We start from the raw sequence: 24,708 nt of genomic DNA on the forward strand, positions 1-24,708 counted from the left end.
TCCTATCCAGTTTCATTCTATGTCAGGTGCCTGGCTAGGAACTGCTGGGTGGGGTTGTCCATTCCTATGATATCTAGTCATTGTAAATGGCATCATTTGTTCTAGATGAAGAATAAGGGCCGGATCTGTCTTCACTTCCCCGTGGGCAGAGATCTGGCAAGTTGTAAATGGATTGAATGCATGAATGGCAGAGATAGCTGTCAGAGAGAAATTAGGATAATGGGATTGGGCATGGATGTGTTTGACCAGACAGAATTGTGTTTATCAGAGGAGAAAATAAGTAAAATAGCGTGGAAATACGAAATATCACAGCGCAGGGCGCGGATCCACTCACGTCCACACTTGTCTAGACTAGAATAACTGGCGGAACGTAGAAAGAAGAGATAAAGGAAATGTGAATGACAGGAAAATATCAGTGTAGTGTCATGTAATAAGAGGGCGGGCGACAAAAAATCTGACAAAAAACAACAATTCAACATGTCTATCACTGAGTTACGCAATTCGCCTATGGAACTGCTGTAATATAGCCCACTAGATGTGGAATTATTGGGGAGATCTATCATGCTGTGTGCACCAGTTTTCTGGCATACAGGGCCTAAAAAATTGCCAATTTTTGCACAAATTTATTTTTCCACTTTTGTGCCACCCTCCCCACTCTCATGGCATGTGGCATGGCAAAGGGGCCAGATTATGAAATAAAACCGGAAGAAACCATTGTAGAAGCTGTAAGCATAAGGAGATACTGTAGGACCCCCAGACATATATGAGCAAAGTATTAGACCCCTCGCCAGATGTTGTATACAGCTATGATATGGTTGTAAGTCAATCCGCTTTATTGTCCTGTTTTTCAATTGATTTAGTAAGAATGATAAAAATAACTTTCTAATTGGAAACAATTCCTTATTTATTGCCAAAAAATTTGGCAGGATTGGCCAATTCTGACTTGATACATGATGATGGAAATAGGTATTGACGTGGATTCCAACATAGCTAATGCTTTGCTAGACCACAAGACATGAGCCACTGCCAGAGATGTCCTATTATGTCGGATATTTCCCATTGGAATCACATGCATGATGGGGCCAATTTAATCAACAGTAGTGGCGGGGGGAGATGCACCAAAGTTATGAAGAGGATTGTCCGACAGGAAAATTTCCCTAACTATAATGTTCATATGTACTAATAGGCAAGAATAACTAGTTGGTTTTCTAAAGCCTTATATTGTAGACATATGAGAAGATGCTATGGAGCTTATAGAATTCCCAGTTTTCAAAGGACTGAAAGAAGGGCCAAGTATGTGATATGCACAGTGCAGGGTGGCAAATCTAAAAGTTGTAGTCCTGTCGATGTCTACTTTGGCTCTGCCCATTCCCAACCATGTCCCTATGTGTCCCCATTTATTATAATGCCCCCCTATTGAGCCAGACATGGAATCAAGCTCCTTGTTCCCCGACTGTATAATTCCCCACCACTGTGACCACATAGTATAATTCTCCCAAAATAATGGCTCCCTTAATATGGCTCCCCAATATAAAGTCTCCCTTATTATGGCTCCCACACTACTAGCCTTAAGTATGGCTCCCAAAATATGAGACAGCACTTAATATGGCCCCCACAATGTAATGTCACCCTTAATGTAGACCCTAAAATACAATGCCCCCCACAACACGATGCAAATGATGTGGCACCCACAGTATATATAATGTGCCTTCCTGTTGCCCCACACTATAAAGCACCCAAGAAAAAAATACTTCTCCCAGAGTTCTCTCGGGTCTCTGCTGCCAACAACTTGGGCGCAGAAGGTACAATGTAGTGACATTGCTTTTAATATGGCCCTACAGTACAACGCTCTGCTCCCTCACAGTATAATGTCCCCTGTACTATGACCCCCACAATATTATGCTGCCATTAATATGAACCCCACAGTATAATGCCACCCTTAATATGGTCTTCGCTCTATAATGCACCCTCATAAAATGGCCCCGACACTATAACGTCCTCTTAATATGTCCCCCACTATAACGTCCTCTTAATATGTCTCCTACACTATAACGTCCTCTTAATATGTCCCCCACACTATAACGTCCTCATAATATGGCCTCCACATTATAATGTCCTCTTAATATGACCCTGACACTATCACGTCCTCTTAATATGTCCCCCACACTATAATGTCCTTATAATATGGCCCCCACATTATAATGTTCTCTTAATATGGCCCCCACACTATAACGTCCTCATAATATGGCCCCCATACTATAACGTCCTCTTAATATGGCCCCCACACTATAACGTCCTCATAATATGGCCCCCACACTATAATGTCCTCATAATATGGCCCCCACACTATAACGTCCTCATAATATGGCCCCCACACTATAACGTCCTCATAATATGGCCCCCACACAAGAAAGTAATAGTCACTTTGCCCTGTACTGATGGACATACCTTCTGCCATCCAAGACAGCACCCAAAATCTGTGAGTGCCCCACTAACTCAGGGGCGGCTGGGAGGTATGTACTGCTTCTATAGTATTGTCGTCTATGGGGTATACAGTAACACATATAGTATATACTTGTCAGGATATTGCCCAGAAATATGGAGTCCATACTGCTGGAGTTTAATAACCTAAAGTCCTTCATGATGGAGGAAGGAGGGAGGGTAGGAATTTTTCGAGGTTTATTGCGAAACCAAAAGGCGTTTGGAAAAACAGATTTTATTAGTCGCAGTTTTAGTAGCATCTGCATGTGATTTGGTGTATGTACACACTATCCAGGCTACCGGCGGCACCAATACCTGCTATGTAGGAGGTGTTTGTCTTTCCTTAGACCTGAATATAAGACTCATTAATGGCTTTATTACTGTATATGGCTGACCTGTGTATATAGAAACCATATGTAGTAGTCTACGGCTGCCGGAGCATAATGGGAGTTGTTGTTTCAGGACGCACAACTTGTAAATGTTACAGTAAGGAATAAAAACCAAGGAGGAAACCTTAGGCCTTATGTATCAGCAGTGTCTTAGAGGATTCATTGATTTTGTGGCTATAGAAACCAGGCAGAGGCCTACGGAGCCTTCGTCACCAATCAGAGCTTAGCTTTTATTTCTTAAACTGCATTGGAAACATGAAAGCTTCTCCGTGATTGGTTGGTATGGGCAACAAGGCCACGTAAAGGGGTTAGGCCGTTAGGGGGCTTGTTTCGGTGGGAGTCTTCTGATTTTGTATTTTTCCCCTTGTCCTGGCACAACCTCTTTAATCCTGATCTGACGTCTTCTAATATGTGCCTTTGCTGGGCCTCCATTGTGTCTCAGTATTTGAAGATGGCGTTTGGTTTGGGTGCAGAACCTGAGCACTCGCTAAATCTATGCACAAGAAAAAACACAGTGGGGCCACACGGTGGCTCAGTGGTTAGCACTGCAGCCTTGCAGCGCTTGAGTCCTGGTGTTCAAATCCCACCAAGGACATAAAAAAAAAAACCATCTGCAAGGAGTTTGTATGTTCTCCCCGTGTTTGCATGGATTTCCATCCCATATTTCAAAAAAGACATACTGATAGGGAAAAATGTACATTGTGAGCTCTATGTGGGGCTCACAATCTACATTAAAAAAAAAAAAAAAAAAACACAGTCCACAGCTCACCATAAATCTTGAGGAGAATCAGCTAGACCAAGAGTGCACGAAAAAATACACCCCCGGCTGGGGTGGAACAATGCAAGACCCCAGTAGAAAAATATTCCTTCAGCACAAGAGGTCTATAGTAAAACTTGACTTTTATTGGAAAAATATAAAAAATAGGTACCAGACATAGGAAAAAAAAAATGTAGAAAAACTTACATGGTCAATTCCAAGTATGCATGTATGGTTGAAGACAGACAAGCCTACGCGTTCCGGGACATCCGTCCCTTACTCATGGCAATACATGTCTGGTACCTATTTTTTATATTTTTCCAATAAAAGTCAAGTTTTACTATAGACCTCTTGTGCTGAAGGAATATTTTTCTACTGGGCACTCGCTAAATCTACTACATCCACAGCAATGGTTCCAGCCACATCACATACCCTCTAAACCTCCCGCCATACCCTCTGGAATAGACGTATCACAGTTTGAGAACCACTGGGTTACTCCATACTTCTTTATCGTTAAACAGTAAAGATGGATCCATCTAATGATGGACAGCAACAGATCCTGAGCTACCCCATTGATGCACCCCATGGGTGTGTTCATTATTTTTGCTTCTTAGAAGTAGATCGGTGGCACCAATGACGTCATTGCTATGGCAATTGCTATGAGGCCCATGGAGGGAGGGGGCCTCCAGGTTCCCCTCTCAACACTCCGACCTCTTTTGATGTCTGGCAGCCACTACCATAAATCCTTCGCTCCTGCTCTGTTTATTGAGATTTATGATACAGTTTGCCAGACTGGTAGGAAATTATTAACCCTTAAAGTAAAAAGCAGCCGTAAGTTAGTACGTAGTCCAATAAGGGAGGTTGTCGAGAAAAATGTAGTGGAAAGGGTTACTGCCTGTCACCTGGACTCGAAGAAAGCGGCCATTATGGCAATTATAGCTGAGAATTTTATTTTTTATTCTTCATATTCACGTACCTAAAAATTAGCAAGTGAAAATACCCAATTTCTGTAACGGCTGTCTTACATTACATGGCCTTTTTCTATGTATTATGTACGGCCCTGTTGGGCACTGCCTATATATAATAAGGTGCTGCCGATTGTTCTCAAAACTGTATATGAAAGTAGCACAAAGCAACAAAACACACAGGTATACACAAAAAATACTTTCACATCAAATCGAATCAGGATTTATTGGCACGTCCGAATAGATATTTGGCATTGCCAAAGCTAGTAAAGTGTGTGTGTGGGGGGGAAGGGGGGGGAGTTGGAGTCGGGAGGGGGGGGAGTGGTGGGTATGGGGGGGGGTTGATTTGGTGGATAACAGTCCATGGAGTCTCATCTTTCTCTTAGTTGGTGACCACTATATGGGGAGGTGCGGTGGGGCGGGTGGTTTGAGGTATAACAGTCCGTGGAGTCTCATCTTCCTCTTGTTTGGTGACAGCTGGACACGTATTGGGCAGCGATCTCCACAGTGGCCTCTTCTTCTCCCAGTAGGATGTAGAGTTTCCTCTTCTCGTCTGCAGATATGAAGTCTGGGATGTGGGCAGAGAGTCTTTGGTAGTAGACGGCCCTCACAGCTGAGTATTTGGTGCAGTGTAGCAGGAAGTGGGTCTCGTCTTCTAGGGCCCCCTGGTCACAGTGCTGGCACAGTCTGTTCTCCCGTGGCTTGTACGTCTGCCTGTGTCACCCCGTCTCCATCTCCAGGTTGTGGGTGCTCAGTCTGTACCGGCTCAGGGTCTGTCTGTGTTTGGGGTGGGGTATTCTCTCCAGGTAGGTGGCCATGGTGTAGTCCCTTTGCAGTGACTGGTACACAGTGAGTTTCTTGGAGTTATTTATTGCGCTTCTCCATTCCTCGATGTACCGCTCTTTGTCTCTCTCAATGACTCCATTTATTTGAGCCTTGTTCAGGGCATGTTGGGGGTTTTGGCTTGGCAGATGGCTGATGCTTGGTTGGAGGGTATCAGGTTTTCTCAGGGCTCTGTGGTTCAGCCAGGCTTGGTGGTGGTAAGAGCCAGGACTGCTGCCCTGTATGTGAGTCCAGAATGATGGCGCCCTCTTCTGTATGGTGAGCCATAGGGGGAGTCTGCTCTGCCCTGCAGGCCATGTTGGAGGACATGGAGCAGGTACTTGCAGAACTCCAGGTGGAAGGTCTCTGTTGGGCTGGAATCTCACTGCCATAGAGAAGGATCGGGGAGATGACTGCGGCAAATATCTTCAGCCAGACCCTCACTGGTGGTTTGAGGTGGTACAAACTTCAATTCAAAGAAAAGCTTTAAGGCTAAGGCCCCACGTAGCAAACCACTGCAAAAAAGACAACGGGGGAAAAAGCAATGTGTGGATGGGAGTTTTCCACTGCAGTCAATAGGCTGTGTTTTGGCAACGTGGGCCCAGGTCTATGGAAGTTTTCCAGCCCCAAATGCATGTTTCATGCTAATGACCTATGCACATCAGTATCTGATCTATGGTGGACCCCACACAGATCAGCTATTCAGGCAGCCTCTGTGTATTGGAAGCTGCCGCAGTGGGCCAGCACGGTAGTGGTCTGTTTCGATTCAAGACACCAATATCTTAAATATTATATAGGTAGAGTATAGGTATCTATGGTTATATAGGTTGACTTGGGATCTGGAGCCTGGAAGCTTTTAGTGCCACCTCTATCCCCTAAAATGGCCGCTATTTTCCACACTTCTGTGCTGTATTTGCAGGTTGCCTGACTTTGCTTCTTGGAATTGTCTTTGGTATTTTGTCTAAGATTTTTGGGCTATTAGAACACGAAGCAGCAAATAGAACAAGTGGATAAAATTTCACAAAATCCAGATTTATGGCGTATGACTTCAGTGACCTGACACGTTGTTGCCTATAAAGTAGCGTTATATAACATCCTGGCGCGTGTAGATTTAATTCCACAGATGCGCGGTCAGGCCCAGGGAACACATGTACAAATAATTCTCCCTCTGCTGAAATAACATTGCATTTAGTTAAAGGAGTCATCCGCCACCCGGGACATTATTGTGCCTGTAACGGAGTTCTCTGTTATTACGTTGTGGTGGTCCCAGAGCTTCATTATAGCAGCATAAGCAGAAATATGGTAATGAAACATAATGATAGGATAGCTAATGTAAAGCATCATCTTACCTTATACATCCCATATGCCTTCCACACAAATACAACCACATCCAAACAAGTTGGCTTTGTTGCATATGTCATTATTATTTCATCCGTGAGATGCGATGCATGATATCATTACCATTGAGATTTGATTTAGAGCATCTGGACAATAAGGCGGAAAGTTCAGCTCCTACTGGTGAGCATTGTGAGCATGCTCAGTATCATGTACAGTAGTCACAGAGCAATGAGGGGGAGGAGGGAGATGGAGCTGATCTGTCTGAATCCCCTACTATCAATGGTGTGATCCTGTGTTATCTGCTGAGGCCCCACAATGAGGGGGAGGAGGGAGGTGGAGCTGAGCTGCCTGAATTCCCCATTATCAGTGGTGTAATCCTGTGTTATCTACCTGCATATGGAGTGATCCAGTGTTATCTGTTGCATATGTCATTATTGTTTTATCCTTGAGATGCGATGCATGATATCATTACCATTGAGATTTGATTTAGAGCATCTGGACAATAAGACGGAAAGTTCAGCTCCTACTGGTGAGCATTGTGAGCATGCTCTGTATCATGTACAGTAGTCACAGACACAATGAGGGGGAGGAGGGAGATGGAGCTGAGCTGCCTGAATCCCCTACTATCAATGGTGTGATCCTGTGTTATCTGCTGAGGCCCTACAATGAGGGGGAGGAGGGAGGTGGAGCTGAGCTGCCTGAATTCCCCAATATCAGTGGTTTAATCCTCTGTTATCTACCTGCATATGGAGTGATCCAGTGTTATCTGTTGCATATGTCATTATTGTTTTATCCTTGAGATGTAATACATGGCAACATAACCATTGAGATTTGATTTACAAAAACTGAACACTAAGCAGGAAATTCATCTCCTAATAGTGAGCATTGTGAGCATGCTCTGATTTATGTGCAGTAGACACTGTGCAATGAGGGGGAGGAGGGAGATGGAGCTGATGTGCCTGAATCCCCTACTATCAATGGTGTGACCTGTGTTATCTGCTGAGGCCCTACAATGAGGGGGAGGAGGGAGGTGGAGCTGATCTGCCTGAATCCCCTCCTATCAATGGTGTGATCCTGTGTTATCTGCTGAGGCCCCACATTCAGGAAACACAGCTTATTTTGTTGCAGATTTTGCTGTGTTTTTTTGAGCCAAAGTCAAAAGTGGGGAAAATATAGGACGTTCTTATACTTCTTCCTTCTACTCCTGTCTTTGTCTCAAAAGAAACGCAGCAAAATCTGCATTTCCACAACGTGGGGCCTCAGCCTAAAGAAGTATTCCCATGTGATCAATATTCATGGCATATGCACACGATATGCTATATACTGTATGTCTGATAGATGTGAGTTTCACCTCGGAGACCTCTCTGCACAATGGGGGTCCTTCAGATGCCATCCTGCCTTGTACCACAGTCACTGTACATGGACAGGTAGCCATGCTGAATTATAAGACAGACTGCAGTAAAGCGATATTTACTAGTAGTAAAGTACTGTCCAGAAGACAACAGGAGTGAAAAGACTTCTAGATCAAATTGTCTGACTGAGGCTTAGTAGTACACTTCCAAAAAAAAAGGCAGATATTCCCTAAATCTCAAGGGACTCGCATGGAGTTTAGAGGACGTGGAGTTTACATCAGCACTAAGTAGAGATCTGGCTGAATTAAGCGTCACTGAGCATGTGTGTCCACCAGCACTCAGCTCATTAGGTGGTCATACACATTGCTGTGTACTACAAACACAGGGTGGCGCCACACCGTATACATAAATGATAGAACGATTCACTGGATCAGCCTGAAAATCGCAAGCATTTCTCGATCTCTTGATCTGTAAAATAAATATAATATTTAATGGACAACTCCTTAAAGTACTAGGAATATAGATAAGGTAATTCCGCACAGAAATTCTAACACTTGTCTGTTTTCTTCCCATTCAGGTCCAGTCGCTTATTTGTACTCAGGTAAGAAAATCCTTCCATAAAATTCTGGTTCATCTTCAAATACATTTATTATGTGTGTCCAGTACAGTACATGTATTATGTGTGCCCAGTACAGTACATGTATTATGTGTGCCCAGTACAGTACATGTATTATGTGTGCCCAGTACAGTACATGTAATATGTGTGTCCAGTACAGTACATGTATTATGTGTGCCCAGTACAGTACATGTATTATGTGTGTCCAGTACAGTACATGTAATATGTGTGTCTAGTACAGTACATGTATTATGTGTGTCCAGTACAATACATGTAATATGTGTGTCCAGTACAGTACATGTATTATGTGTGCACAGTACAGTACATGTATTATATGTGTCCAGTACAGTACATGTATTATGTGTGCACAGTACAGTACATGTATTATATGTGTCCAGTACAGTACATGTATTATGTGTGCACAGTACAGTACATGTATTATATGTGTCCAGTACAGTACATGTATTATGTGTGCACAGTACAGTACATGTATTATGTGTGCACAGTACAGTACATGTATTATGTGTGTCCAGTACAGTACATGTATTATGTGTGCACAGTACAGTACATGTATTATGTGTGCACAGTACAGTACATGTATTCTGCTTTCTGCTAAGGATGAGGGGCGGCCGCTGGAGCAGCGCTGGTGCTAATAGGTGAGAGATAAAGCAGTGCTGCGTCCACAGTGCCGCCCCGCTCGCTTCCCCTCCCAGGCTGCCGTAACGCTTAGCCAGTCCAGGACAGTTTGCACGCAGCTTGTCCTGGACTGGCTTAAGTCAGTAAAAATGCCGCCCCCCGGCATAGCGCCGCCTGAGGCAATTGCCTCATGTTTCCTCATTAGAGGTGCGGCCCTGTATACATACTGTCCTTACCAGCATTTCCTCCCAATACTTTATGGCCACGTAACCAATTGACCAGAGATTGACTGGACACTTCTACACTTAGTTTTGGAAGCAGTCATGGAAGGTCCCAGATGTCCATCTGTTTCACCTTCATTGCACATATTCCTGCAATGTTTGGATTTGACATACCATAGGATTTTCTATATTAAGCTTTTTCTCTTCCAAATCCTCTGTTTATATCTCCAGGAATAAAATTTGCTGAAGAAAGCAAAAGTATGCGCATTGGCAAATTCCATATTTTTATAGATTGACTAGAACTAGAAACAGATTAACCTCTTCATGGAAACTCAGGAAATGGAATTAAAATGGGTTTTCTGCCTTTACCAACAGTTTGGCATATTAGATACAGGCGGGTGGATAAGGTGAAAAAGGGGGTCTCTCACTTGGGGTCAATCTCTCTTATCTAAAGAGTCTAAGGGTCCATTCACACGGAGGAAAATGGTGAGAAATTTGGTGTGGAATTTCAGCGCTGAAAAAAAAAAAGCTTCCCATTGACTTCAATGGCTTCCTTTTTCTGCAAGTCGTAAGAAGAACATCCATTCCATATATTCATCAACGTCCATTGTCAACAACAAACAACCATTGATTTTAGAGGTGCAGCCCTTCATCGGGGTACAATATACACTGTAATTGGTGCCCCTCGTTTGTTTAAAGAGGACCTTTCATGACCTCCATCAATTCATTCAAGGGCAACTTCACTCATTTCAACCCAATTGGAATTTTTGGGGGCATTAGTACACATTATGTACTGGGATCTAGGAGCTGTACGTTACTCCTTTAATAACCAAAATTCATTAACCCATTAAAAATGAACTGGTCTCTCCATATTGTCTCCATAGTGCCCACCAGTGAACAGAATGCGGACAGTTTGGTGGTATCCGTCTCTAACATCAGTGCTCCATTCGGATCCCAGGCTCATTTGGTTTGTCAGAGCTATCGCATGGTGTGGACACAGGACAACCTTAATGACAGGCAGAGAGTTGTACACTGGGACCTCTACAACAGCCAAGGGGTGTACCGAGGAGAACGTCTTCTGGACATGTTCTCTGCGGGAGAACAACGCATCTACAGTGGATACAACATTGGCCGAATCATGGTGTCAAAGTCTGCCTTCAAAGATGGCAACTTTTCTTTAGTGATAAAAGGTATGAAAAATCTGAAACCATTTTGGCAAAACTGAAACTGTGTTGAGCACTTCACCACTTAGATCTCCCATTCCCAGATTGATGGAGTTGGTATGATGATGTTGTTGGTTATCGGTCTCATATGGTTTCTTCTTGGGGCTTGGTTTGATATAGACATTGCAAACCATCTGATGACTTGCAAAAACAAGGTGACACATGACCAAAAATAGGTTTTATGTCACTCAGTCCAGAAATTTAGCTGTATGTTTCATTGGAACAAGGAACTCAATGATTGTAGGAATTAGGTTTAGACATGAATGGTGCTGTATCTTCAAGAAAACCTAAGCAATCCTTGACTTTGATTCTTATTAAGTAACTTTTGGCATAATAGATATTGTATTTGCGTAAATTTTAAAAAGCTTGGACCAAGGTTGGGCTAGGTGATCACTTGCTGGTACATGAAGATATAACTTCTGGGGAACCTTCTGATCTTGACAATGGTGTCCCATTTTCCCCATATGACTGAAGATAAGCGATTCTACTCCATTCATCTCTTCTGGGACTGCCAGTGATACCTGGGCACAGCTTGGCACAAGACATGTGATAACTTGGTGTAGCCCATTCATTTTGAGATATCCCTTTACCAATATCTGTAAACTCATCGTAACAATTATGTTTTCATTTTATTTATTGCTTTCCTCAAGACGTATCCATGAGCGATCAAGGACTGTATTCATGTAATCTACATCATCACTACTGCCATATCGATGAGAGGGTCAGGGTTCAACTGAATATCACAAAGTCAGGTAAGGACATGGTTAGACGGATCCACCAGAGAATCTAGAGTTCTTTTTAGAAGTTGACAAACACATCCCGATTTCTGCAGGATCAGCCATCCAATGTATTTGGGGCCTCTTGTCCATCCCCCAACGGCAGATGTTTCAGCAAGAGATATAGCTATTCCCTTCGCCATTGTGTAGTAAGAAATTGGCCAAACCAAGAAACTAAGGGAGTTTGGAGAGCCATGTATGACATATCTATGGCCAACTTAATAATGGCTTGACAAGTTCACCATATCCCCAGGTGCTGAATTTGTGGTAGAATAATTTAGGAATACAGTCATCATAGACATACTAGGTCCATCCTTATGGGCAAGTGCAAGCAAAGTGTAGAAATTATGACTTAATTGACTATAGACATCTTATTCATACTTTTACGATGTCTTATGTTTCATCTCCTAGAACGCAAGGTGAAGATGTACTGGGATGGCGAAAAGGCCGTTGTTATTGCCTTAGTTGGGTCCACTGTTGTGCTGCCCTGTGAGAACTGGAACCACATATGGACTGACCGACATCGTGAAGAAGACCAGCAAGTGGTACATTGGGACCGTCAAGCCCCTGGGATCCATCATGACAGAGCAGATCGTTTGATCGACATGTATGCTTCAGGGGAGAGGAGAACATATGGTGCCCTCTTCATGAGGAATAGAATGAATGTGTCAGATAATTCTTTTGCCTATGGAGACTTCTCACTTCTTTTATCGCATTTGACAAAAGGGGATGAAGGGACTTATTCTTGTCATCTGCATCATCACTACTGTGGTCTTCATGAACGCAGAATTTTTCACTTAACTGTCTATGATCCACCCAAAGAACCTCCAAAAGAACCTCCTAAAGAAGAAGAACCCAAGAAAACTAAAGCTGATCCATCGCCTGCCATAGGTAATGTATATGATGCATATGTTACATAGGACCTCACTCTTGTAACATCACTACTAAGGGCAGATAGACATTAGATGAATGTTGGCCAAGTCACCACAAAATGGTAGGATGCTGCCACTTGTACCAAAGGTTGGGGGCAAGAAAGATTGGGCATGTTGGATTTCAGTTTGCCCGGTTCATTGTTTCTGTGGACAATAAGTTGGGGGTGGGTATGTGTACCCTGTGTGCTAGAGAATGGGGGCTGCTATGGCCACAAGACTAAAGCATCACCATGTTCGTTGGTAAGTTTTATTATGACTCTTTTCTAGATAATATCCTAAGTCAACTCCTTATATGCTCTCCTTCAGTAAATGTAGATGCCCCAGGTATAACAACTTTTACAATCACTATGGCAGTGCCCGGGGCACACCGGACTGGAGCCTATACATTCATAACATATATTGCTCAGCAACTCTGTAAATACCTCTAGCACTACTCATGGTCTATATGGAGTGGACAGAAGTATAGCTATGACATATCCCCCTTCTTTCTGACTGTCGTCTATGGTCTAATTCTCATATTTGCAGATCCCACCGTCATCCGGGAAAATAAAGTGATCAATGTAATCATTCCGGAAAACAGACTTCACTTCTTCCAACAACTCGGATACATCCTGGCAACCCTTCTGCTGTTCCTTCTCCTGCTCACAGCTGTGATCCTCATCACCCGCAAACATCGCAAGAAAGGTAAATGTGACTCACGAGATGTGACACGTAGCTCCTAAGACAAACAGCCTCAAGGGGCCAAGTGTCTGCAGGTGTTACAAGTAACTGTGCAATGTCAGGGGAAGACGTGCAATATCTGTACAATATCTCCTCTGGATCTGATGAGAAAGACGCTTACAATGTTGGCAAGTCCAGATATGGACTATATATATATTGGGGAACGGTGATGAAAAGAATTTTTGAGTCGGATGAACTAAAATGACCCCCCTCCCCCAATATGCATTGTGGTAAATTATTATACTCTAGAGACCCTTCAGACCCAAAAATATAATAGGTGGAGGCCCGGGGGAAGGGAAAAAATAATAGAAAACATTAATATTCACCTGACCTTACTTTACCCTTTTTGGGCCTCCTCTGACATCATGTGCCTGGGGCCACCACTGAGGACTGCTAATGGGTCACAATGGTGACATGGGCATGCCAAGCGCCATGACGTCATGTTACTTGGCGCGCCCATGTGATCACTGAGGCCCAATCACAAGCCCATACGCATGATGTCACCAGGAGAGTGTCAGATGCCACAAGTATAAATGTTTCTTATTCCGTGGACCTCCAGCCATACACCTATACAACTTATACACCTTCACTAGACCTCCACCTATTATACTCTGGGGTCTACAGGTACCCCATTGTATAACAAATTTCACTTCCAGTTCTATCCGAACTTGTTCGATCCGAAACGAATGAGGGAAACTGACAAGTTAAATCTCTGAGACAACTTTTTGTATCCTTCCCCTGAACAAGTATGTTGGACAATCTTTGTTTTCAGATCATTTGAGAGTTGTTTTGAGTAGCCCATGATGCCACTCTTCAGAGGAGATTCAAATAGGAGAACAACTTGCAATTGGCCACCTTAAATACCTTTTCTCATGATTGGATACACCTGGCTATGAAATTCAAAGCTCACTGAGGTTACAAAACCAATTTTGTGCTTCAGTAAGTCAGTGAAAAGTAGTTAGGAGTATTCAAATCAATAAAATGATAAGGGTGCCCATACTTTTGCACCAGTCAAATTTTGGTTTAATGCATATTGCACATTTTCTGTTAGTACAATAAACCTCATTTCAATCCTGAAATATTACTGTGTCCATCAGTTATTAGATATATCAAACTGAAATGGCTGTTGCAAACACCAAAATATTTAGAACAAAAAATGATTAAGATTAATAGGGGTGCCCAAACTTTTTCATAGGACTGTATTCCGCATCACTTTACAATGTGTAGGCTTCAAGTACAGACAAAATGAGACATTACAGAGAAATAGTAAATTCACACAATGAGACTGAGGGCCCTGCTCACAAGAGCTTACAATCTATGAGGTGGCAATTCCATTTGTATATTGACAAAAACAGCAATATGTCAGTAATAGGGACAGCAATTCACAAGGGCTAAACACCATTTGCAACAGGTGACCCTAACTTATCTATCTGCAGGTCCTAGTGACAAACTTTCTTTAATAATGGAAGTGGAACTGTAGAAAATGTAAAATGTAAAAACTTTTTTCATTTTTTTCTTACTTTTCTTTCTAGGTTATGCATATCACTTGAACAAATCCCAAGGGTAAGTACCACACACAGTTTATTAACTTGATTCTAGAATTTCTAGAAGTAAGCTGGTGATTTTAGATATTTTAAATCTTTTTGTGCAAGTCTAAAAATTGCACTTGATTTGTTTTCCCAGAAATAGCGTCACCCTTGTACATATTTCTAGTGTGGTATTGCAGCTCAGTCCTATATTTGAATAGGTTTGAGCTGCAATACCAGACACAGCCCACAGACAAGAGTGGCGCTGTTTCTTGAAAAGATTACCTTTTTCATTACTCTCAGCAAAATTGTTTTCCAATTTGCTTTCGTAGGAAAGATGTGAACATGAAGGAAATTTGCCTGAGACCTCCTGACCTTGTCGAATACAAACAGGAAGACATTCGAATCGGTAAATAAAAAAAATAAAAAATTGGGTAATACTTAAATATTGCTCTGACTTCCAGACGTTTAAGCAGATGTTCCTATTCTCTACCAGCAATCTGTAAAAATCTTGAAAGATCATCCTAATAGTTTTAGTATTTACTGGGATGGCCCCTTGACTTGACACTAGTCTGTTATTTCAATTTGCCCCACCAAAGTAAAATCAGTGCAACATGGGTGCCCCATTCCTGGCCAGAGCTCTGTCTCTAGCATGTTAATCCTGCTCAAATCCTCCCGTCAAGCATTGATTGACTGCACTTGCTTGTCCAGACATCAAAAACATGAGCAACAGTAGAATGGAACATGGCTATGGCGCATGCACAGTACCTAAGCCAGCGCCGCACCTCCCATGAGGCGACCTGAAGCGAGCGCTTCAGGCGGCGCTATGCCAGGACCCCAGGGAGGGCGGCATTTTTGATTACCTAAGCCAGTCCAGGACAAGCTGTCCTGGACTGGCTTAGCACCGAGCAGTGGTTTGGGGAGGCCACTGGAGCAGCGCTGCTCCAGCAGCCTCCCCTCACGCTCAGGCAGAGAGCAGGTCATCTCCGTGCCTGCGAACGGCGCTAAGCCCCGCCCCCTTCGCTCCACCACTCCCCCTTCCCTCCACCATGCCCCCTTTGCTCCGCCCCCTCCTCCCGGGGGGCAGCTTTCTGTAGTTCGCCTCAGGCGGCGAAAGGGGTAGGTTCACCCCTGACATAAGCCCATGTACAAATGATGAACACATGCAAAAGATTTTGGAACTGGTACTGCAAATCTCTGAAAAAGCAAGGGCTGTTAGTCAAGGCTTGGCGGGAGGAGTTGGGCAGGTTTCGCATGCTTTTGTCAGTTAATTTGCATATTGCATAAAAGTCTTTTGAACAAAAATCAGGCTGTTACCATGGCAAAAAAAAAAGAAGCCTGACGTGTGTGGCCTACCAAAAATGGGGTAATATGTTAGGGCAAAATGACTTGACAGACACCCTTTAAGACATGGATCTGCAGTAATATCTTATCCATCACTGGAAGCTCACTTCAATAAATCTTTCAATAAATGGATGGGGCCAAATGTGTATTTTTTTATTTTGTGGGTGTTAAATGTTAAGGCCATACATGAAAAAAAACCTTCAAACCTAGGCTTAAAAACATATATCATGTAAGGTCATCCATAACATACCAATCCATGTGGTTTTCCATATACCGTATATACTCGAGTATAAGCCGAATTTTTCAGCCCAGTTTTTGTGCCGAAAAAGCCCCCCTCCGCTTATACTCGAGTCAGCAAAAAAAAAAAAAAATATATATATATTTTTTTTAGGAGGGTGGGTCTATGATTAGCCACAATATTGATGTATAGAATCTCCCATAAAATAGTGCAAAAAAAAAAAAGAAAAAAAGAACATTTTAAAAAAAATTAAAAAATAAAGTAAATAAATACCCTATATTCAGCCAGACTGAATTCCAAGTGGGGGAAGAAAAAACAGTCCTCAAGCTCAGGGAAGGGGCAGACAGATAACCAAAACACCCCCTCCCCTTCCCCAGCATCTACTGCACCCAAAAACTCCGACCATTTTAGTTTGTGAAATTTTCCAGTAGCTGCTGCATTTCCCCCCCTCGGCTTATACTCGAGTCAATAAGTTTTCCCAGTTTTTTGTGGTAAAATTAGCAGCCTCGGCTTATATTCGTATGCTGCATTGGTAATGGATAATGGAATATTATGCATCAAATACAAGTTACTTCTACATAGGGTACCCTGGTTTCTGGAACGGGCTGACGTCTTGTTATGGAGATCTCTTCCCCTCAGGCTGTCCAAGCCTCTCATGCTGACTGCACCGCAAGCTATCCTCCTAGTAGCAAACAGTACTTGGCAGAAGAATTGATGAAAAAACTTAAAGGGGTTGTCCAGGATTCAGGGAATACTCAGGGGTGAATTGGACGGGTGTAAAAAAAACAAAAACAAAAACATACTTACCTATTCTCAGCACACTCCGGGTCAATGAGTAAAAGCCTCCCAGGGTCCCTGATGCCAGGAGCCCAGCTCCACCAGCGCCATAAACTATATTTTTATCTTATTTTGTTTGAAGAACTTTTATGGTTGGAAATATATTTGAAAGGAACATTATTTTCTTACAGAGTACAAAAATAACATACTGAAGGAACGCGCATCCATGGAGAGGACCTTCACGCCAAAGAACATTGACTTGGACCTTGGTAAGTGAGGTCACACTGTCATTTTCTCCCACCACTAATTGGTGGCTCGAGTTATTATAACAGGGGACACCAAGCAACCCCAGAGCAGGAGACATTAAAGGCAAGCCGGAGTAACTGGAGACATTCACAGACCTCATTGGACAAAGAGCAGGAATCTGGCCAGGATCACTTCAAATTACAGAGTGTAGTACCGAAATGTGGATCCAAGTAGAAAGTAAAGGTCTGTGGTAGAGATGAGCGAACAGTGTTCTATCGAACACATGTTCGATCGGATATCAGGGTGTTCGCCATGTTCGAATCGAATCGAACACCACGTGGTAAAGTGCGCCAAAATTCGATTCCCCTCCCACCTTCCCTGGCGCCTTTTTTGCACCAATAACAGCGCAGGGGAGGTGGGACAGGAACTACGACACTGGGGGCATTGAAAAAAATTGGAAAAAGTCATTGGCTGCCGAAATCAGGTGACCTCCATTTTAGACGAATAGTGGATTTCAAATCCGGGTCATATGAGAATGTGAACTTTGTGACTATGAGACAGGGATAGCTGTACAGGCAGGGATAGCTAGGGATAACCTTTATTTAGGGGGGAATGTTATTAAAAATAACTTTTTGGGGCTCTATCGGGTGTGTAATTGTGATTTTTGTGAGATAAACTTTTTCCCATAGGGATGCATTGGCCAGCGCTGATTGGCCGAATTCCGTACTCTGGCCAATCAGTGCTGGCCAATGCATTCTATTAGCTTGATGAAGCAGAGTGTGCACAAGGGTTCAAGCGCACCCTCGGCTCTGATGTAGCAGAGCCGAGGCTGCACAAGGGTTCAAGCGCACCCTCGGCTCTGATGTAGGAGAGCCGAGGGTGCACTTGAACCCTTGTGCACCCTCAGCTCTGCTACATCAGAGCCGAGGGTGCGCTTGAACCCTTGTGCACACTCTGCTTCATCAAGCTAATAGAATGCATTGGCCAGCGCTGATTGGCCAATGTATTCTATTAGCCTGATGAAGTAGAGCTGAATGTGTGTGCTAAGCACACACATTCAGCTCTACTTCATCGGGCTAATAGAATGCATTGGCCAGCGCTGATTGGCCAGAGTACGGAACTCGACCAATCAGCGCTGGCTCTGCTGGAGGAGGCGGAGTCTAAGATCGCTCCACACCAGTCTCCATTCAGGTCCGACCTTAGACTCCGCCTCCTCCGGCAGAGCCAGCGCTGATTGGCCGAAGGCTGGCCAATGCATTCCTATGCGAATGCAGAGACTTAGCAGTGCTGAGTCAGTTTTGCTCAACTACACATCTGATGCACACTCGGCACTGCTACATCAGATGTAGCAATCTGATGTAGCAGAGCCGAGGGTGCACTAGAACCCCTGTGCAAACTCAGTTCACGCTAATAGAATGCATTGGCCAGCGCTGATTGGCCAATGCATTCTATTAGCCCGATGAAGTAGAGCTGAATGTGTGTGCTAAGCACACACATTCAGCACTGCTTCATCAAGCCAATACAATGCATTAGCCAGTGCTGATTGGCCAGAGTACGGAATTCGGCCAATCAGCGCTGGCTCTGCTGGAGGAGGCGGAGTCTAAGGTCGGACCTGAATGGAGACTGGTGTGGAGCGATCTTAGACTCCGCCTCCTCCAGCAGAGCCAGCGCTGATTGGTCGAGTTCCGTACTCTGGCCAATCAGCGCTGGCCAATGCATTCTATTAGCCCGATGAAGTAGAGCTGAATGTGTGTGCTTAGCACACACATTCAGCTCTACTTCATCAGGCTAATAGAATACATTGGCCAATCAGCGCTGGCCAATGCATTCTATTAGCTTGATGAAGCAGAGTGTGCACAAGGGTTCAAGCGCACCCTCGGCTCTGATGTAGCAGAGCTGAGGGTGCACAAGGGTTCAAGTGCACCCTCGGCTCTCCTACATCAGAGCCGAGGGTGCGCTTGAACCCTTGTGCACACTCTGCTTCATCAAGCTAATAGAATGCATTGGCCAGCACTGATTGGCCAGAGTACGGAATTCGGCCAATCAGCGCTGGCCAATGCATTCTATTAGCCCGATGAAGTAGAGCTGAATGTGTGTGCTAAGCACACACATTCAGCACTGCTTCATCACGCCAATACAATGCATTAGCCAGTGCTGATTGGCCAGAGTACGGAATTCGGCCAATCAGCGCTGGCTCTGCTGGAGGAGGCGGAGTCTAAGATCGCTCCACACCAGTCTCCATTCAGGTCCGACCTTAGACTCCGCCTCCTCCAGCAGAGCCAGCGCTGATTGGTCGAGTTCCGTACTCTGGCCAATCAGCGCTGGCCAATGCATTCTATTAGCCCGATGAAGTAGAGCTGAATGTGTGTGCTTAGCACACACATTCAGCTCTACTTCATCGGGCTAATAGAATGCATTGGCCAGCGCTGATTGGCCGAATTCCGTACTCTGGCCAATCAGCACTGGCTAATGCATTGTATTGGCTTGATGAAGCAGTGCTGAATGTGTGTGCTTAGCACACACATTCAGCTCTACTTCATCGGGCTAATAGAATGCATTGGCCAATCAGCGCTGGCCAATGCATTCTATTAGCGTGAACTGAGTTTGCACAGGGGTTCTAGTGCACCCTCGGCTCTGCTACATCAGATTGCTACATCTGATGTAGCAGTGCCGAGTGTGCATCAGATGTGTAGTTGAGCAAAACTGACTCAGCACTGCTAAGTCTGCATTCGCATAGGAATGCATTGGCCAGCCTTCGGCCAATCAGCGCTGGCTCTGCCGGAGGAGGCGGAGTCTAAGGTCGGACCTGAATGGAGACTGGTGTGGAGCTATCTTAGACTCCGCCTCCTCCAGCAGAGCCAGCGCTGATTGGTCGAGTTCCGTACTCTGGCCAATCAGCACTGGCCAATGCATTTCTATGGGGAAAAGTTAGCTTGCGAAAATCGCAAACTGACAGGGATTTCCATGAAATAAAGTGACTTTTATGCCCCCAGACATGCTTCCCCTGCTGTCCCAGTGTCATTCCAGGGTGTTGGTATCATTTCCTGGGGTGTCATAGTGGACTTGGTGACCCTCCAGACACGAATTTGGGTTTCCCCCTTAACGAGTTTATGTTCCCCATAGACTATAATGGGGTTCGAAACCCATTCGAACACTCGAACAGTGAGCGGCTGTTCGAATCGAATTTCGAACCTCGAACATTTTAGTGTTCGCTCATCTCTAGTCTGTGGTGTTTTCAAAGAGAGTCCAATCTTGGTTAATGACAATACAATGCAGGAAAAACAAGGGTTTAGTATCTCACGACAGCTGTAAACAAGATTTTGGACCTTAATTTGTGATTTTACAAGTTTTATAAAGGTTATATTTTGCTTAAAGAGATTCTACCATTAAAATAACATTTTTTTCTCATTCACACAGAGGAATAGCCTTAGGAAAGGCTATTCTTCTCCTACCTTTAGATGTCTTCTCCGCACTGCTGTTCCGTAGAAATCCCGGTTTTCAACTGTATGTTCTCTCGCAGCACTGGGGCGGTCCCCACGCTCAAACAGTACTGGGGGCGTCCCCAATGCTGTGAGAGAAGTCACCAGTGCCGCCTCCATCTTCTTCAGGAACGGCCTGGCCTCTCTGTGCATCTTCTTCCGGAGCTGGGTTCAAACTTCTAGGCCTCGGGCCTTGTGCAGAGCCGACTGCACATGCCCACAGGCTACAAGAAAATGACCGCTTACTTAGGGCCCCTTCACGCGGAGTTTACGCTCCGTGTATTCTGTGTACACGCTGTGTATTCTGTCCATTTTACATGTGTAAAATGTAGTTAGCCGTTGAGTTCAATGGCATTTTCGTATAACGCGCGTCTTTTTGTGCACGCGTAGACGCACGCGCAGGAAGACACGCGCAATGAGATGCGCATTATACGGAAAAGCCATTGAAATCAATGGCTAACTACATTTTAGTGTATTTTTACACGTGTAAAATGAACAAAATGTGCGCAGCATACACAGAATACACAGAGCGTAAACTCCATGTGAAGGGGCCCTTACTGTGTAAGCAGCCATTTTTCTTGTGGCCGCAGGCATGCGCAGCCTGCTCTGCCCGAGGCCTAGAAGTTTGAACCCAGCTCCAGAAGAAGACGCACAGAGAGGCTGTTCCTGAAGAAGAATGGAGGTGGCACTGGTGAGTTCTCTCACAGCATTGGGGACGCCCCCAGTGCTGTTTGAGCGCTGGGGACCGCCCCCAGTGCTGCGAGACAACTCATTTGCATACCGGTGAAAAACGGGATTTATTTGCATACAGATGAAAACTGGGATTTCTACCAAATGGCGGCGCAGAGACGACATCTAACGGTTGGAGAAGAATAGCCTTTCTTAAGGCTATTCCTACATGTGAACGAGAAAAAATGTGATTTTAATGGTAGAATCCCTTTAAAGGGAGTGTATGACACTGGAAAAAGTTCTCCGTTTCTAAAAACATCGCCACTCTTGTCCATTGGCTGTGTCTGGTATTGCGGCTTAGCCCTTTCACCTCCTCTGACACCAGCGGTATTATATATGCACTGAATTCAGCACATTGTCAGCTTTGCTGGTATGCGCCACTAGACTGTCAGAGGGGCGGGGCTTACAGCTCAGTGTAATAGCCTTGGAAAGAGTTTTCACAGTAACAGCATATTTAAGATTTCTCTAAAGTAACAGCAATGGAGTGAAATGTCCAGAATACTATGCAGGAATTGTTTCCAGAATAATAATTCTATATCAATATAAATATGCAATAATATATTTTTTTTTTTTTTCCAACAGAACTTCGCAAAGAATATTGTAAATAGGACATTGCCGATGCTACTGGCTGGCCCAGAAGCTCCACCTTCTCGTATAGAGGGCCTTAAAGCTTCCCCATGTGTCTTCACCCAAGCTGTTACTTCCCCTGCGTCTTCTTCGCGTGCTACTGTATCTTCAGGTCACTGTTCCAAGCAGTGGCAGAATTTTCATAAAGACATTGACAAAAGACGTTTCTGATGGGATGATGGGATGTATTCATTGTCCTGCGCCATTTTTTCTATCTGTGGTAACTTCCAAAAGACGGATTTCAAGCAAATGACCAAGTGTACAGTCAGCATATTACCGAAATGATATTGTAGTAATGGCTTGCTATAGTAGCTTCTTGTAAAACTGTCTGTGTAGAAGTGTGTGTACAGGACGTTACATTCTCACCTGTCTATTGGGATTTCATGAAACCAAAATTTGTGGGATTTGGACTTATTCTGTACGCTAGGGTTTAACACTGAATCTATTGAAAATTCTCCAGTAAGGAACCATATTCACAATAGTATGGGATTCTCCATTCTGTACTATGATTTCCAGATTGTGGTCCATTTGTAATATTATCTCCTATCCACTTTGGAAACATGAACCGGGGAGAGATGAATATGATTTGTAGGAATAATAGTAGGTGATGTCGATGGAGCCATATCATAAAGTTAAGGAACATAACCTGGTTAAAGTAGGAGACCACCACTGTGGGGTCATGATATCAATGTCCCGATTATATGCGACTTGGTTTCCATCTCTCTTCTACATATGTATCAAGTAAACTGGATAAGAGAACACACAAAGCCTATATCAACATGGCTTCAAATGGAAGCCGTCAGCAGGTTTGGGGACACTAAGCCACCAGCATGTCCTTTAGTGTCCCCCAACTTGCTGACAGGTTCCCTTGAATGAGTATTAGAAAGTTGAAGTTAAGTGGTTATAGTAATAGGATTGTTGTAGGTGACTGTCTATTCTATGTAGTACCTAGAAACCAATAGTCTGAGTTTTGATGGTCTAGCTGGTCTAGCCAAAATTGAAGCTCAGGCCATCGATAGACTAGAAATGGTTCTTTAGCTCTCTGTGCAGTTCATTTACTTTCTAAACATAGAAGATATTATAGACAATGCCATATTACCCTATTGAGGGGTAAAAAGCACCATAAACCCCATCATCATATCTAGAGCCCTTAGACACTCCAGATTAAGGGAGGTCAAAGACATTGGAGAGTGTCAGATGGTTTTTATTGTCCAATTCCAAATACATCAGTCTGACCAGCCCGTCCTGTAGACCTAAATGTGCCTTCTCATCTCGGAAAGCTTAGGCCTCAGGTTGTACATCCCTAAGACCAACCATGCAGTGTCGGGCTGAGGTTACCTGGACCCACCAGTTAAGATTATTTTGGTGGCCCACCTCAAACAAACCCTAGGAATTAGATCATAGTACCCTGGGCCCATCGGCAGATCCTCTGGTGGGCCAGTCCAACCCTGCAGCCATGTTGGATAAACATATTTTTTTTTATAAAACACCATTAAAGTGATGGAAATCTCCAAGTAATGCCAAGACGGGTGGATCTTCTAAAAATAATTCCCTTCAGTCTGTAGGATCTGAGTTTATGGGCCTCCACTCTTTTAATGTTTCTATAGGACCAGAAGTCCTTCACCCACAGTCACTATGTCTTATGCCAAAGATATATAAAAACGAAGTATATGACTCCTCAAAACTCCGTTCCCTTCACTTATGGAGTCAACCATGGAGATGCTGAATACATAACATATTACCCTGGACCAAAATGTCGGGCCAAATATCTGTATTTCTCATGATATGGGATGGCAGGATGAGTCAAATGTCAGGAACATCCCATCTGCCGTTCCTTTTAGACAGTCGACTTACCATTTAGTGCCTTCTTTTCTAAAGGTAAATATAGTTGTGATGGATTTAGGTGGAGAATCCCATTTTTACTATAAGAGAACAGAACCAGCTATGTAGGTGGTTGTCCATGTTCTTTCCTCCACCGGGTACAATTCTGGGTTACCGTATGTTATATAGCTATAAGTATTTGTATGCGCCGCTGGTTTGGTGACATTTTTGTAGTATTACAATGTATTCCTGCTGGGTTATATATTGGACTTACATTTGGACACCCACATGTCTCAGATCTTTTTTGTTAATAAGCATTTTATTATATCATTATATAACAGACTTTAGGAAAAAAAACAACCAGAAATACAATTTTATCATAAAATATATCAACGACTGCATTTGTGAAATGACAGTAGAGACCGTAGTATGGACATGTGCTTGATCTGGAAATAAACTTTGATAAATGCTTTCATTTTTTACTTTATGTTGTGCATTTAATAAGTGCTGTGTGTGTATATATATATATATATATATATATATATATATATATATATAATAATTTACAAGAGTCTCCATGTCAGATACTGTTCTGCCCTATGTCATATCAGTGGTGCTCATAGACAGGTCCAATGCCAATGTGCTAAGCTGAAAGGACTGCAAGTGAATGCAGGTAGGGGCGTAACTACCGGA

General features: G+C 43.7%; 1 protein-coding gene across 1 annotated transcript in view; it reads left to right on the forward strand.

Annotated features, from left to right (window-relative positions):
* Positions 1-24,479, forward strand: part of MXRA8 (matrix remodeling associated 8) — a 33,847-nt gene extending 9,368 nt beyond the window's left edge. Inside the window, exons 2-10 of the mRNA XM_075279565.1 lie at positions 8,682-8,705; positions 10,462-10,767; positions 11,451-11,552; positions 11,988-12,467; positions 13,034-13,192; positions 14,761-14,791; positions 15,087-15,163; positions 17,305-17,382; positions 22,150-24,479. Coding sequence (XP_075135666.1) covers positions 8,682-8,705; positions 10,462-10,767; positions 11,451-11,552; positions 11,988-12,467; positions 13,034-13,192; positions 14,761-14,791; positions 15,087-15,163; positions 17,305-17,382; positions 22,150-22,175 — 1,283 coding nt within the window. The 3' untranslated portion in view covers positions 22,176-24,479. The remainder of the gene's footprint in view (positions 1-8,681; positions 8,706-10,461; positions 10,768-11,450; positions 11,553-11,987; positions 12,468-13,033; positions 13,193-14,760; positions 14,792-15,086; positions 15,164-17,304; positions 17,383-22,149) is intronic.
* The last annotated feature ends 229 nt before the right edge of the window (positions 24,480-24,708 follow it).

The sequence above is a fragment of the Leptodactylus fuscus genome, chromosome 6, assembly GCF_031893055.1.
Source record: "Leptodactylus fuscus isolate aLepFus1 chromosome 6, aLepFus1.hap2, whole genome shotgun sequence".
Classification (NCBI taxonomy): domain Eukaryota; kingdom Metazoa; phylum Chordata; class Amphibia; order Anura; family Leptodactylidae; genus Leptodactylus; species Leptodactylus fuscus.